Source organism: Marmota marmota, unplaced genomic scaffold (assembly GCF_001458135.2).
Source record: "Marmota marmota marmota unplaced genomic scaffold, marMar, whole genome shotgun sequence".
Taxonomy (NCBI): Eukaryota; Metazoa; Chordata; class Mammalia; order Rodentia; family Sciuridae; genus Marmota; species Marmota marmota.
The window spans coordinates 60,666,104-60,681,348 of NW_025999968.1; the positions used below are offsets into that span (position 1 = coordinate 60,666,104).

The following is a 15,245-nucleotide window of genomic DNA, read 5'->3' on the forward strand; positions in this document are numbered from 1 at the left end:
CCATGTTCCCTGTCCCCGTCACAGTGGGGTTCCTCACAGAACCCAGCAGGAAGCTTCGAACCCACATGGCAAGGGCTGAGGCACACCCTGCGGAGGAAGAGGTGGATCTAGGCCATTAGAGATAAGGAAATGAAGGCTTCCATCTTCTGGGTGGAACATTCTAGAGCAGGTCTTTCCCAGGATGTGAGGAAAGAGACTGTAGGGAGGAACTTCTTCTTGAGCAAGAGTGTAATTAAAATCTGGAAGAAATGCACTCAGCAAGTGTTAAGACAGGCAGCGGCAGCGAGAGGCGAGCATCCTGGGAAGAAGCACAGAGCCTGCCCGTGGTGGACTTGCCCCACCAGGAAGGTCTCCTGCTAGCAGGCCTCCTGCGGCCTACTTAGGAAGCCTCTCCTGCTAGCAGGCCTCCTGCGGCCTATCTTGGCTCATGCCTGCACACAGGACGACAGGCCTCATCCTGTGAGCAAGGCGCCACAACCTTGTAGGACCTGCTGCAGTGAAACAGGGTTTGATCTTTGTCCCTGGGCCCTGGCACAGAGCTCCTAAAGCGCTTGAAGCCTTTTGAATCTCAGGAGTAATAAGAGTGTCTATTGTATGCTAATGAGCAAGTGGTAGCTGAGACCCCTGGGCCTCTTCAGGGTGAGAACTGGTCAACAGAGAGAAAAGGCCTGGTCCCCACATCCTGGAGGGGAGAGGGCTGGAGATTTAGGTTGATGGCCAAGTGACCATAATTGATCATGCCAGTGCTACGAAGCCTCTGTAAAGTCACCTAAATGATCTAACAGTGCGGCCAAGGTGTGAACATGGAGGTGCTGGAGGGAGCCAGGGGACGGGATGCTCCTCTGCTGCACTTAGCATAGCTGACAGCAGAAAGCGAGCTGTGAGTTCTGGGCCATTGTAACAAGGTGGCAAGCTGAGGAGCGGGTGTAGAAACCCCAGATTTGCTGTGGGTCAGTCAGAAGTACAGCTGGCCACCCAGAACTTGAGACCAGGGCCTGAGCCTACCACCTGTGAGTCAGGATACACGTCATTGCAGGACTTCCAGGTGGTGCTAGAGGTTTGGAGAATCGGTTGGTGTGAGGAAAAAAAAAAAAAAAATCACATTTGATGTCAAAAGTACAGGTGAGGCAGGGCTGAACTGTGCCTCGTGACTGGTCCTCTGGGAAGGCCTGGCCTGCTCCACGGTGGGCAGACCCAACTCTGTGGGGATGAGCCAGATATCTGCAAAGGGGATTACTCTGACACACTGTGGTCTTCAGGGACTTCAGGAGAACTCTGCCCAGGGCCAGGCCTGGTCTCTGAGGCCAGTAGGAACTTCTGAGAGTCACAGTCAGGCCCGGGCCACACTGGACCAGCAGCTCAGGCGGCCAGTCCTCATTCTTATCCAACCGATCAAAGATATCATCACAGACTCCTGGATCAATGCTAGCCCCAGTGCCCCACTAAGGCTGGGTGAGAGGCAGCTCTGGCTATGGTGGGAGGCAGAGGAGAGGGCAGGGGTAACAAGTGCCCTTGGAATGAAGTCTGTGCTCTTTCAGACCTTCTGTTTGTGGTCCTTGAGTTCTGAACACTGTTTTCCTTCTCAAGAATCATGCACGGCAGGGGAAACGTGTGACATGAAGACATTGCTGCGATGTAAACTTGGAGCCCACGGGTGCAGTTCAGATGCTACAACAGCAGGACCCCCCCTGCTGCCCACCGCAGGCTCGCCTGCTAGACCACCAGTCTCGGAACAATATCAGAAAGAGGGCTCAGCATCTTACCATCTTCCTGAGTCATGCCCACCTGGGTCACATTGCAAGAGAAGTCCTAAGCTGTTCAATTTCCAAAAATGGGAGTATCATGTTTGGCTAGCTTGTCCAGGAAGGGAGAAGATCCCTGGAGGAACCGAAGCCCCCAAAGGGATCCTGCTTCCAACCCATCCTCCCAGGAGCCGGGCAGATCCATAGGCCACTGGCAGGTGAACGCAGGCTGCAGGCTGCCGGGCCTTTCTGTGGGGCTCTGAGGCCAGCTGACTGGCCCCTCCCACACCCAATGTGGGCAGGGGACGGGAGGGTCGGCGAGCTGGCTGGCTGGCCACTGCACCTTGGAGGGCCGCCTGGCCACAGCCATGAAGAGACAAACAAGGGTCATTTCCTCATTTGGCTGAGAAAACTTAAGTCAAGAACTTTGGAGAAAATTGTTTTAAAATAATGTTTCCGTTTTTCACGGATGTGCCTTTTCCATGTGTCTCTGGCAGGTGATGGGTTTCCAGGAACCCTGTGGACAGCGCCATGTTCTGGGTGGGGGCAGAACGAGGGTGAGCAAGCACAGGGGAGGGGCGGGAGAGCCCGAGTCCCCACGCTTTGATGCTGCTTTTGACCTTTCCGTGAGCATGTGAGATTTCCTTAATTATAGTAAAACACAGTTCAACCATCCACTCTCTAAGGCAGCAATCCTGGCAAGGTATCAAGACCCTGAAAAATGCTTACAGTGTTCCCCAGGTGCTTCTAGGAATGGGGAGGAAACGAACACATGAGTAACATCCTGCGGGTAGGTGAAGACACCGGGGTTGGCCGAGCACTCCCACGCTCCGCACTGTTCCAAGTGCTCGATTAGGATTAATTCCCTTCTTCCCCACGTCTATGGGAAGGCTGTCTATAGACGGGGGCTGTGGAGAGGACAGCAGGAGAACACAGCTCAGCACCAGACCAGGTCCTCGGGGCCCTGCTCCCACCCCTTACAGCATAGCACCTGCTTAACAGGACGGGTTGGAGGAGCATGTACCTGCCTTCGCTAAGAAGACTGGGAAGAACTTTAAAACACGGGAAAATAGAACAAATGCAGCAAATTGTAGGAAAAATGAATAAATATAAAACAAAAAGATGAGAAATGTACACCAACACATGCCACGGGCACCTGCACCCTACACATGCCTGTCCATGCCTGTGGAAACCTGGCCACCTCCACCATGGAGTGGAGGACACTGGACAGGCTCCGTAAACCACAGCTCAGTTAAGGAAAGGTCAACAACTTTCGAAAAAGCTCATATGAAAGCGTTAAACCTTGAAAAAAAAGTGTATGCACTTCTATGTTAGATTTTTTTTTAATGCGGTAAATGACATATAACAAAAATGTGCCCTCTTTTTCGAAGTACCCAGTTCAACAGTGTTAAATACAGTCACCTGGTTGCCCAACCATCCTCACCATCCACCCCCAGAACTTTCCATCTTCCCCAACCGAAACTGTCCCCATTATCAGACAGGAACCTGCTGGCCCTGCCCAGCCTGCACAGGGCCCTCCCTTCTCTGTCTCTACACCCTTGACCTTGGGACTCTGAGCTGAACCACGGCATTGGTCCCTGGAGGTCTGGTGGGCTTCGTCAGCGTGTTGTCTTAGAAGCATATCCGTGCTGTGGCATGTGCCAGAAGGCCCTTCCTTTCTAAGGTTGAACATTTCTTTGTCCACACACATGACATTTTATCCACATTCATCCAACTTGGGCTGCCTCTGCTTTTAGCTATTGTGAATAACACTCTTCTGTACACAGGTGTACCAATACTGCATGTGTTTAGCTTTAAATTTGCATGTACATGTCTGTGGCCGTATTAAAAGGAACACATGTATCACTCTCTAAGGCCGTTTTTCTGGCAATATGAAGACCTTTAAAACCAGTGTATGGAGACGTTCACACCTCTGCCCTCCTCCATCCCCCAGGCCAGCCCTGCATGCTGTTCCTCTCTTACAAAATAGAAACCGCCTCGCTACAGCTATTCAGTGGGCATCTGCCACAGCAGAGAGGATGCTTCTCAGGCAGGGCCCCAGCAGGGTGAGGCCCTCGGCTCCTTGATCTCAGCTTCCCCCGCTATAAAATGGACCCGGGGCCATCTGCTGCCAGGTCCCTGCTAGCCCTGTGGGCTATGCCAGCATAGGCATCCTGCATTACTGCCATGGGCTTTCTCCTCCATCTTCCAGAAATTTCCAACACTCATTGAGAGGATTCATAGCTGCATGACTCCAGTATTGGCAAGGTCTGCAGGAAAGAGAACTCTCTACATGGTTGGAGTGGAGGGAGCTGGAACAGCACCTTGCCATCAATTCAGGAGTGTTTGGTCAAGCTTCAGCACACTCACCCTGGCCCAGCAGGGCCACACACAGTCCTGGGGCCCCTTGAGTCGGGGAGTAAACAGGAGCACTCACTATAGCATCCCTTACTTGTGCGCATGGCAGGGAAGACAGCCTACCGTGGGTAAGCAAGCTGAAGTCACCAGAACCCTAAGCTGTAGTCGAAGCCAAACCAGAGCTACATAAATCAGCTGGATGAGCCACAGAACTACCGAGTTACCTAAAGAACAAGCTTGGGGCATATAAAGTGATAGACATGAAGCGAACAATCCTCCACTGTGATGGGGACACAGCAGGTGGGGTTCGAGGCCAGCAATGCTCTCCTCCACCTGGGGTTACCCAGGAGTCCCTTCTTTCCTACCTGCTAAGTGGCTCATGTGTGTGTAACAAGACAGCAAAATGCAGACACATCCAAAGACATTCCTCAGCCTCTGGAGAGCACACAGAGGCAAGGCACAGACCAAGGCCGAGGAGAAGAGCAGCCGGCTTCAGAGGAACAGGCATGGCTGGGCAGCAAGGCCAGGGACAGAGGGGGGACTGTGCGCTAGTTAATCACTTAAAAACACAACTCGCTCATATACAAATACGAAGCTAGGAAAGTTATGACCAATTGATTCTACTGTCTTTGCTATTCGCCCCCCTCCCTTCCCTCTGTTTCCCTTTGTCCAGTCCACCTGTTTCTATTCTCCCCTCCCCGTACTGTATACCCACCAGGGTAGCTCCACATCACGCACAGCAAGATGGGAACCTAATAAGTCACACTTTATGTATGTATATTCTGCCAAAATACACTCTACTCTCATGTTAACTAATAATAATAAGAGGAAGAATAAGCCACATTCTCTGTGCACACAGACGAGAAATGCAGGTGAGGGTCACGGTGAGAAGCACAGAGCGATTCCCTGCCCTCCCAGAGTGAGACCAGACCCTCCTGTCTAGGTGCAGTGACACCAGAATCTGCTATAGTAGCAATGGGGACACCACCTTTCTCCCTCTGGGGGGAATAATTCTGAGCCCAGGGGTAAGAAATATATATATAATGATATAATTAATAATCGTAGTGATGATAGGACAGACACAGGCTATGTCCTATAGTGAAGAGAAAGTTTCTAGGACTTGTTCCAGAGGCGTTCTTAGAATCTGTGTTATCTGATCAGTCTAATCACTATATTAAGATTGTATATTGGCTTTATTGAGATAAAACACAACCTACCTGTCTAAGCCGCAGGGTGCATGGCTTCCAATGTGCCCGCAGCGGAGCAGCTACCACTGCCACCACTCCGAGAGCATCATCACCCCAACAAGAAGCCTGCACCTTCCGGTGGTCACTCCCCACTGGAGGACCCACCCAGCCCCCAGCAACTCCCTTTCTGTCTCAGTGGATTTATCTATTCTGGACATTTCGCACAAACAGAATCATACAACGTGTGGCCTTTCATGTTTGGCTAATTTTTTCCAATAAATACATTTTGTTGTTTGCTTTTTATTGGTGTTTATGATCACACATAATGGTGGGATTCACTGCCACATATCGTGTGGCTTCTTGTACTCCTATTTCCAAGGTTCATCCACAGCCTGTCAGTAAGTCCTTCCCTTTTAAGGCTAACACATATTCCCTTAAACAGACAGACCACATGTGCTTATCCGTTCATTCACGGATGGCCAGACCGCAGCCTCCGCCCAGCCTCCGCCCAGCACAGGAGTTCTGCATTTTCAATGATTCTCAAACAAAATGTGCACCCTCCCGGCCCCCCACTTTCACTTTCCCTCCTCCTGTAGGGAAAGGCCGGCAATGACTGCACCCAGCTCACCTTCTCCTGGGCCGACTGGACCATGCTGGAGACCTCTCCGACGGCCAGCTCCTGGAGCTGTGGCCGCGCATCCTGCTGGAAGGAGAGCTGCAGAGGGCCCTGCAAGACAGAAGCAGCGTGAGGAGGGGCACGTGCAGGAGGGCCTGGCCTCTTAGAAATTACGTTTGCTGTGAAGTTCTACAAATTTAGGGAAATACACCCAGACATAACAGCAATGGTTCAGTGGCTCATACCCCACGCACGGGTCTGCCGCGGCGCAGCACTCAGCCCTCTGCAGGCAGGATCCCGGGGAGGGAAGGACGGCACAGAACACACGGAACACACCAGAGGCTGGTGCAGTGGAGACAGCACAGGTCTGTGGATGCGAAGGCTCGCGGTGAAAGGGAAGGACCACAGGCCCCACAGAGCTCCTTGAGCGCCTCACAGGCCTGACAGGCCGCTGGCCCAGCCACAGGCTGAGGGAGCCACGGGTCCCACTGCACAGGTGCCACCCCACGCTCCTTTCCCACTGCTGGGCATCCGGGTGGGAGGCATCCCAGGGCCAGCCTCCCTGTGGAATCAGGGAGGGCACACAAGACCCCTGCACTAGAAGGAGCCAGCCCAGTGGCTGTCCTCAGTCCCTGCTTCACAGCCCTCCAGAGCTGCCAGGCTTCTGCCCCTCTGGCCTCACAATTCCACTCTGCCTTTGGCTCCATGCGTTTTCCCATATCCTCCCAGTAAACTCATCCAGAGCTTACTTCAGTGAGCTCGCATCCACTTTGGTTTTTGCAATACAAAATGCCCCAAATGAGAGATGTACGATTAAATTAATATGATCACAAAGCAACAAGATTGATGCTTTACCTACGAGTAGTTCACGACTCGGATAGCCAACCAAGTCTTGTCCCTTTAAAAACGGGCTCTTGAGAGGCCATGCATGCCAGCAGTAGGACAGGGACCGAGTCTTCTTTAACTCTTTCTGACATGCTGCAGAAAGCACGTCGCACTTAACTAAGTCCAGACTGGGAGGTTAAAGAGCCCAGTCCACAGCTTCCTCCTGCATCCACTTCAGAGACTCCATCATGCTGAATCAGCTCCAGCTGCGAGGCTCAGCCAAGGGCAAGTCCAAGCCACCCTGGCAAGTGCAGTGCAGATAAGCTAGCAATGAAGTGAGCCTGTTGTTATTTCTTAAGAATTCCCAGTGATCAAGAACAAACCTACAGGCACAGATCATTCCAATTTACATTCAATTTAATTTCTAACCTCACCCTGTTCCACATCTACCTCACCCCCCAAAATCACCAGGGGATAATTAAATCTACTTCTCAAGAGGGATGAAATCATGCTTTTAGGCTGCTCTGCTGGCTGGGGCTTGTTTGGGTGGCAGCTGCTGGCCAGGGGCACCATGAACTTGATCGTGACACTGCTCTGTGAGCTCCCTGCCCGGCTGAGCGAGCAGCACCTGGCACAGAGGCCCATGCCGGCCAGGGCAGTTAGCAGGAGACATCCAGCTGCTGGACTCAGCAAGCAACACAGTGCACCTTCTGCAGCATAAAGACACAGCCCCACCCACTGCCCAGTGCGGACTCAGGATCCGGCACACAGGGCAGGTAGTGCCCTTCCTACCTGTCGTACCTTCAGGGGTTAAAACCTTGAGAAGATTTTTCTGGGAAACTTGATATCAAGTGACATTCTCACAAAGGAAATAAATTATTAACCTACACTCAGGACAGGGAGATTGCCTTTGCCTTTTCTTTTCTAGTCGGCCTACCCACGGCAGGGCAGGAGCAGAGCCAGCCTGCACCCCTCTGCTGTTCCGCCCAGGTGGAGATGCATCCTCTGCACACTCCTCCACTCTGCCTGCACTGAAGGAGGGCTTCACATCCCCATGGGAAAAGATGCACCCAAGAGCGGCCAGGAAAACACTGAGGGAGATGAGCAGGGCACTCCCCTCACCCCACAGATGTTAAAACACACCGCAGAAACCCTGAATTAAAACCGTACTTCTGGGACAGAGAGCAAACAGATGGACCAGGAGACTGGAAGAGAACCCCAGCGTAGGCCAAGCGCATGTGGAAACTTAGTACAGGCACAGCCTTCCTCATCCTAAAGTCCCCAAATCTGAAACCCTCCAAAATTTGAAACATTTAATGCTGACAGGACACCACAGGTATAAAATTCCATTCCATGAAACTTTGTTGCAAGAAATTATTCAAAATGCTGTATAAGTTACCTTTAGTCCTCTATGTATATAAGGTGTACATGAAACAAATGAACTTTGAAGACTCAGGTCCCATCCCCAAGATACCGCATGTTTATGCAAATATTTCAAAATCTGAAAATATCCAAAATCCAAAATACTTCTGGTACCAAGCATATCAAATAAGGCATATTTACCTGTAAATGGAAAAAGTGGCATCCCACACCATGGGGTAAAGGTGGATTTTTAAAAAATCTGGATGAGGGGTAGCAATTCAGAGACTGCCTCATGTGTGCACCGGGGTAAGAAGGAAAACACGTCAGAGGCTGTAAGCACAGGTGCGTTATTCCTGGGGAAGGAATTAAAGATGAGAAAAGGAGAAGGAAAGAGGAACTGAGGTCAATGGATCAGTAAACATTCAGGCTTGGAAGAAATACAGGTAGAAAGACACAAGAATGTGATGTATGCGCATGTGTGTGGCACACTGGAAGGGTCTGGAAGCAGTGGGAGCCACACAGTGGCCAGCACACCCAGCGCCAGAACTTAGATTCTAAACACTATCCAACAAATGGGACCTTGAGGCGCTGAAGAAGTGCGTGGGTCCAGGACCTGAGGAGAGGACCACACAAGGGGAGCCTTCAGAAAAGAAAAAAACCCTGTGGAACCACAAAGCAAGGAAATGGGGAAGGAGAAAGAAAGTGAGCTTAACGGGAGAACACAGTGGCTCGAGAAACTCCCGACAGCCCAGACGAGAGCGATCTAAGTGGCACCATCCATAGCACAGTATTGGGTCACAACCTGCAGAACAGATAAACACCACAAGTGATGTGCAGAGCCAGCTCAGAACAGAGGGAAAGGCAGGGCTCCCCTGTGGTACTGGGCCAGTCGCAAGGGCAGGAGGAAAGAGGGAAGCAGAAAATCTCCGCTAAGTGAACTCCAGCTAAGCATCTGTGGCAGAGAAGGTGCACGGAGCCAGGCTGAACCCAGAGGGGAGACGTGGGAGGAGCAGTGGGATTCGTATAGTCTCAAAGTATCTCCCCAAGAAGTGTGTCAACACAGGGAGACAGAGGCGTCATCAGCTGCTGGAGGAGAACCCTGCCAGAAGCCACCTAACCAGAGAGACCAAGTCTGATATTCCCAGTGACAGGTCACACCAGCATCAGGGCCCCCTGATACAGTGACTAACGGGGGACACTGTTCTGAGTCTGGGTAACCATGGTGCACATGGGAAAACACCAGACAAACGGAGGCACGTTCAGCAAAGTAATGATCCATGTCCTTCAGTGTCACCAAGGTCGAGAAAAAAACAAGGAAAGACGGAAGCACCCTTACAGACTGCAGGAGATTCAGGAGCAGCAACTGAATGTCACTTGGGCCTGAGGGACCTTGGAACAGTAAGAGGAAAGAAAATCTGTGAAATTCAAATACAGTTTTCAGTTCCAGTTATTAGACATGCTGGGGATGTTCACTTGGGTGCTGTTAGGTAAGTTCATTGAGGGAGGCTAACTGTGGTACTACTACAATGTTAAAACTTCTCTGTTACAAACTACGGCAACTTTGTACCAAAGTTAATTCTTGGCTGGGAACATTGTGTTGCTATTATGGAAGGCTGGGGAAGGAATAGATGGACTCCCTCTGAATAATTTTTTTTCAACTTTTCTGCAAATCTAAAAGCATTTCAAAATAAAGACTAAAAAAGGGAGACTTTACAAAGCAGCAGTCCACCTTCATCAGCTCATTACATACCAGGCATTTTTCTAAGTGCCTCCCAGAGCCCACCTCATCTCTACAGAGTGGACTGTTTTCTGAATAAATCATTCCCTTGTAAGGATGATGCACAGAGAGGTCAGGGCTTGCCCAGGATCAATCAGCTGCTGCATGCAGAGCTGCAGCTCAGAGCCTGGTGGCCCACCCCAGCACTGCCACACAGGTCCTCCAGGTAGCCAGTGGTGGGCTCTGCCCATGGCAGTGCAAGTCAGCTTTGGCTGGACTGGGTTGGCGCTGGCACTACGCCTCCTCTCCTGGCCTCCTGCCTTGTTGAGAAAATGGGTGAGGACATATAGAGCCACAGAACTGGCGCCTGTTCCTGGCCCCCATGATCTGCAAAGTCACTGCAGCTTCCTTTAATGTTGATTCTTCAGGAGTGGAAAACAAAGTCCATTAAACAGCATATTCTGACGGGTCTGGCCAGCTCCCAAGCCAGAGGCCCAGGTCCAGACATGCATGGTGTGCATGGCCACTGTGTCTCCCCTCCGCCATGCTTGCCGTTCAGCCCACTGCTGACGAGGGTCTGCTCAGAGCCAGAGTTGAGCAAGGCACCAGGCCCAGCTCTGCCAGGACAGACCCGTCTCTACCCCAGCTCACCATGCAGGGAGCTGAAGAGGTACAACCCGGGGGCAGTCACAGGTTGCCCAGATGGGGACGGGATGGCATCTTTGCAGAATCAGATTCCAGCACCTGTGAGCTGAGATCTGAAAGATTGAGAAAAGGCAAGTGAGGAAAAGGAGATGAGCCTTCCGAGGAATTACGGAATGCCTGCTGGAAGGTCTGCACAGGGAAGAACCCTGGACATCTGAGCCACAGAGAGGAGGGCATGGCAGGAGTCCCTGGGGAGGGCACAGTCGGCTATTGGCTGAGGGAAGGGCAGGCCCAGGGCCCTCACCCTGAGTGGCCAGCACCCTCTTCCCAAAGGACTTCCGCACTGTGGCCGCCATTGTTGGTCAAGGAGTTTGGGTTTTTGTAAGCACAACTGGAAGGTCATTGTGTGATGGGAAGGCTCTGCGGGCTGTGGCCACTTTGTTTACTAAGCTTCAGAAGCTCACATAGACATGAGCACTATTCATAGCATGTTCTGAGTTCACACAGCATCTGTTTCTCACAGAGACCGCAAACCACCCATCTTCTTGTTCGTCTTCATTTAGAGCATTTCTCTGAAGAAATCCTGGGCTGAAGGACTAAAGAAACTACGAGCTTCAGGGACTGTCCTGATACAGGGCACTGCCAGTTAAGGACAGGCAGTACAACTAGGCAGGCCCATGGCACCAGCAATAGAACACGACTCTTGCTCTGGGACTGTGCTGCCACTGACACATGGACCCAGGAGCATCCACCTACAGGAGGAAGCTCTAGCAGACACCATGGGGCCACCTGTGCCAAGCAGGCTGTCTTCCAGAGCCAAGGAGGCTGGACACAGCGATGCCAGGGTTCACGGGGGCCGGGCATGGAGTGCACTGTTGTAGCTGCTTATTATCATGAATCATCTGTAAGTGTGTTTAGGCAGGTGAGCACCAGGGGAAACCTGCAGGGTTGCCTTTGGATGATACAATACTAGTCCTCAGTCCTGGGCGTCCTGAGTGGTGACAGTGCTGCCTCTGAGATGGGTTCTTCCTGAAGAAGTGTGCTCAGGTCAGGGAGCGTTGTTTTGCTATGCTAGACGGAGAGACAGGAGAAGCAACATTGCAACCACCACCTGGAGGGTGAAGGGGGACAGACTGATGTCCGGCTTAGGGACAGGTATGTATACAGCAGCTTCTACTGATGAATCTCAGCCCATAGGAAGCCCCTTGAGGATCTTGTGAAAAATACACTGTACTTCCCACACTCCTGCCCTAAGAGTGTGAGCTGAGTGGGGAGAGCAGGTATTTCTAAGTTCTCTGGGTGATTCTCCTGTGTCCACACACAGCAATGACGAGCTGGCAAACCAGGGGTCGTTTCCTCTCCTGTGTGTCCAACTCTCTACCAAATATAATGACAACTACTTCTGGAATAAGGGTCAAAATCCAGGGTCCCCTCTGATACAGGGAACCTGCCCTACTTTGGCCACTGGTCATAAGAGCGCAAAGCAGACTCCACAAGCCATTGCTCAACCCTTGGATCCCAGGAGACACTGGCCCCATGTTTCAGGATGAGACATTAAACAACCATACCCTTTAGCCCTTCTTACTGGACCTCATTCAAAGAAAACATTAGGGTCTCAAGTTGAATTTGGTTCCCACGGGGGAACATGACTGCAGTGGAGAATGCAGTGGAGAGGCCAGCCCAGGCTCCAGGCGGCCCTCGGCGGCTCCCTCCAGCCAACAAGGTCGGCATAGATTCCAGAGGGGGAAGAGGCTCAACCAGAAAAGCTTGGTTCCTTTCCATCTTGAGATACAAAGCTGGGTGAAACCTGGAATGGGAGGGTTACTGTTGTCCTTGGATAGAAAATTCTACTGTTCATGGAACACGCTGGATATCACCAAGTTATTACCAGCATCTCCCCATCCTGCAAGTGACAGACCAAGAGTTGGTCTCTCCCCTGGCTGGGATAGAGTGATAGCAGGTCTGGGAGGGGGAGCTAAGCTGTGGCCCTCTGGCCAGCAGGCTGGGAGTGCCAGCCCTAATCGGGGATTAGTGGGAGTCCAGGTGGGGGAGGGAACTCCTGCAGGCACGGCCATTGGGGTCAGGGCACCCACCAGCACTGACACCAGCACCTGCTCGCTCACACTGTCATTACTGTCACAACAGTGATGGCCCAGGACATTGGGAGGGTGGCACATCAGTGGCAGGGAGACAGTTGCTAGGATCCTATCTGCCTATAAACCCTATATTTGAATTCAAATCAAGCAACACTCCCAGGCACTGGCTCAGGCAGTGACACTACAGATTGGTCCATGCAAAATGCTACAGGAGGCTCTGGGCTGCTTTGAGCTCAAACCCAGTAAGTACCTGATTGCTGGTGTGTAAGGCTGCAGTGTGTGGCCAACAGCAGAGAGAACAGAGAAATGCCAACAGCCCCACCTCCTTCCTCCCTGAACACAACGCCCCAGCTCCCACATGAGGACTCCAGTGATTCAGGTGAAAGGTTTTCATCCAACCCCCTCAAATCTTTCCCTGGGGAGTCTCAGACTTGTTTGACCAACCCAAGACCAAGGCCAGTCAGGAACTTCCTCCTGTCTCTGTTGGCACGATAGCACAGGGCAACCTGGAAGCTTTGCACCTAAGGGAGCCTATTTCTGGAAGCCAATCAAGAAATGACAGGGAATAAAGCAGACTTCCCCAACTTGCAGAAGGCAGGGCCACTGGCTCTGGGCCTGAAACTCCACCAGGAGTCCCAGGGTCTGGATCCTACAGATCACTCACCCAACAACCCCTGAGCTCCAGAGAACAGACACATGGTGTGCACAGGCCCGGGCCACCAACCTGAAGAGGACTCAGCACCAGAACAGGCCTGTGACCAGGTCAGTCAAAGTTCTGTGACCCATGTTTACTTCCAGGCGTGAGGACACAGGTCTCGTGGGCTGAAGCAGGTAGATGTCCAGTTCTGGACAGCTGGGGCACCAATTCTAGTCACCAAGACAGACCTCTGTCACCTGACCTGTAAACCTTTTATTTATCATCCAAAAGGTATGGTTATATTATTGAAGCATTCAGAACAAAGTCTCTTGAGTTGTTGGGCTCAGGCTAATTTATACTCTGACCCTTTTTGCTTTGTAATTCCATGGCCACATTTGCCAAGGCATGACACAGACACCAAGCTCAGGGTCGTTGTAGAGCATCTTGAAGGTTGATGGGTCCAGAAACCAGCATTCCCTTTTTCCAAGGCCAGCGGCCACTGTCTGCACGATGAGGTTGCACAAGCACAGGCCCACACCCCTGAAGGCAAGAAGCAGCCAGGTCTGCCGGAAGTGCTTCCCCCACCCCAGGGGCCTTGCCCGCTGTGGAAGGCCTCCAAATAGCAGACGCCATGCCCCAGAGTGTCAGCAAACTAAGATGTCTTAAAAGTAAAATAAGTCACCAAATAATTAACAAGAAAGAAACAACAACAGGAGTGTGAGGTGGCAGTTAAGTAGCAAGCCCACAGCCTGAGCTCGGAATAAGCTAGGTTCATGTCCTGCCTATGCCACCACAGGGTGCATGACCTGATCCTCTACCGGCCTCAGTTTCCACACCTGTAAAATGGTGAGGGCACCTGTGCCCTAGGCGTGTGCTGACTTGGATGATGTGTGTACCTGAAGCCCCCAGTATAACACCTGGCCCAAACTGGACACTAGTTTCATATACCCAGAAATGAAAGCCTTTTAAAAAACAAAGAAATTCCAGGTGGAGTTCAGTGCGATTAGACAGGGAAGCACATTTAGATCACAGATACTCGTTTATCAGGTGCAAGATCAGTGCATGTCCCATGGGACGCTGGAATCCACCAGGGAATCCAGACAGGGAGGTTCAGCTGGAACGGGACCGGCCCTCTGGTGCGTTCCTCCAGCAGCCTCTATCCCCGCACAGCCCAGGCCCAGCGCTCCTGGGGTTCGGGGTATTTAATGGACCCTCCACCGAGGGTCCTCGATTCTCCTGGCCCTTCTCCTAACTTTCCCCAGGTCTGCCAGGCTGGGGGTGGGGAAGGCTCACTTAGGGTCAGCCAGAGGCTGTGGCAACGCCTCCAGGAAGGAGGGCTCTCCCCCCGCCGCCTGCACCAGTCAACCGCTGTCCCCCGACCCCAACTGGCTCTCCTGGACACTCACCCCTCTCTTTTTGGCCTCCTGGTTCAGGGCGATCACCCAGGCTGTCTGCCACTGGCTCCTCCAGCTGTTCAGCGTCAGGATCCAAGAAAGAAGCGCGTCCGACTCAGGGCGCTGCTCTGCTTCGGGCTCCGCCCGCCGCCGCGGCGGGGGTCGCGCCCTGGCCAGCGCCCACTGCGTCAGGTACAGGCCCACCGTGACCAGGGCCGCGACGAAGAGCGACACCAACACGAACCACTGGACCTCACCGAGCCACCAGCCCAGCCGGGCCATGGTGATGGCGCATACCCGGCCCGCCTCGCCCAACTTCCCCGAGCAGCCCCCGGGCCGGGACGCAGAGCCCGCGGGCGGCGAGCTCAGGACATCCGCTGGCGGCCGGCCGGGGGCTGGAGGGGGCGCGGCGGGCCGGAGCCGGGCTAGGCGGGGAGCCCGGAGGCCCGAAGCCGGGCGGGGCGAGCAGGAAGGGAATGCCGGGCTGGCGCCCGGCGGCCACGGCCCGGGATTGCGCCCCCAGCCCGCACACCTGGGAAAAGGGAACGCGGAGCAGACCCGGCGGCCGGTGCGCCCGACTCGCGTCTGGGAAGTTCCCGGGCCGCGGCCGGGCGGGCTTCCTCCCAGCGCACCGCCCCGGGCGTCCCGCCCGCGGCCCGGCAGTGG

General features: G+C 53.0%; 1 protein-coding gene across 1 annotated transcript in view; it reads right to left on the bottom strand.

The window, feature by feature from the left end:
- C2cd2 (C2 calcium dependent domain containing 2) overlaps positions 1–15,245 on the bottom strand; it is a gene marked incomplete at its 5' end in the record, with an annotated part of 51,803 nt that extends 36,558 nt beyond the window's left edge. Inside the window, 2 exons of the mRNA XM_015478795.2 lie at positions 5,916–6,014; positions 14,592–15,245. Coding sequence (XP_015334281.2) covers positions 5,916–6,014; positions 14,592–15,245 — 753 coding nt within the window. The remainder of the gene's footprint in view (positions 1–5,915; positions 6,015–14,591) is intronic.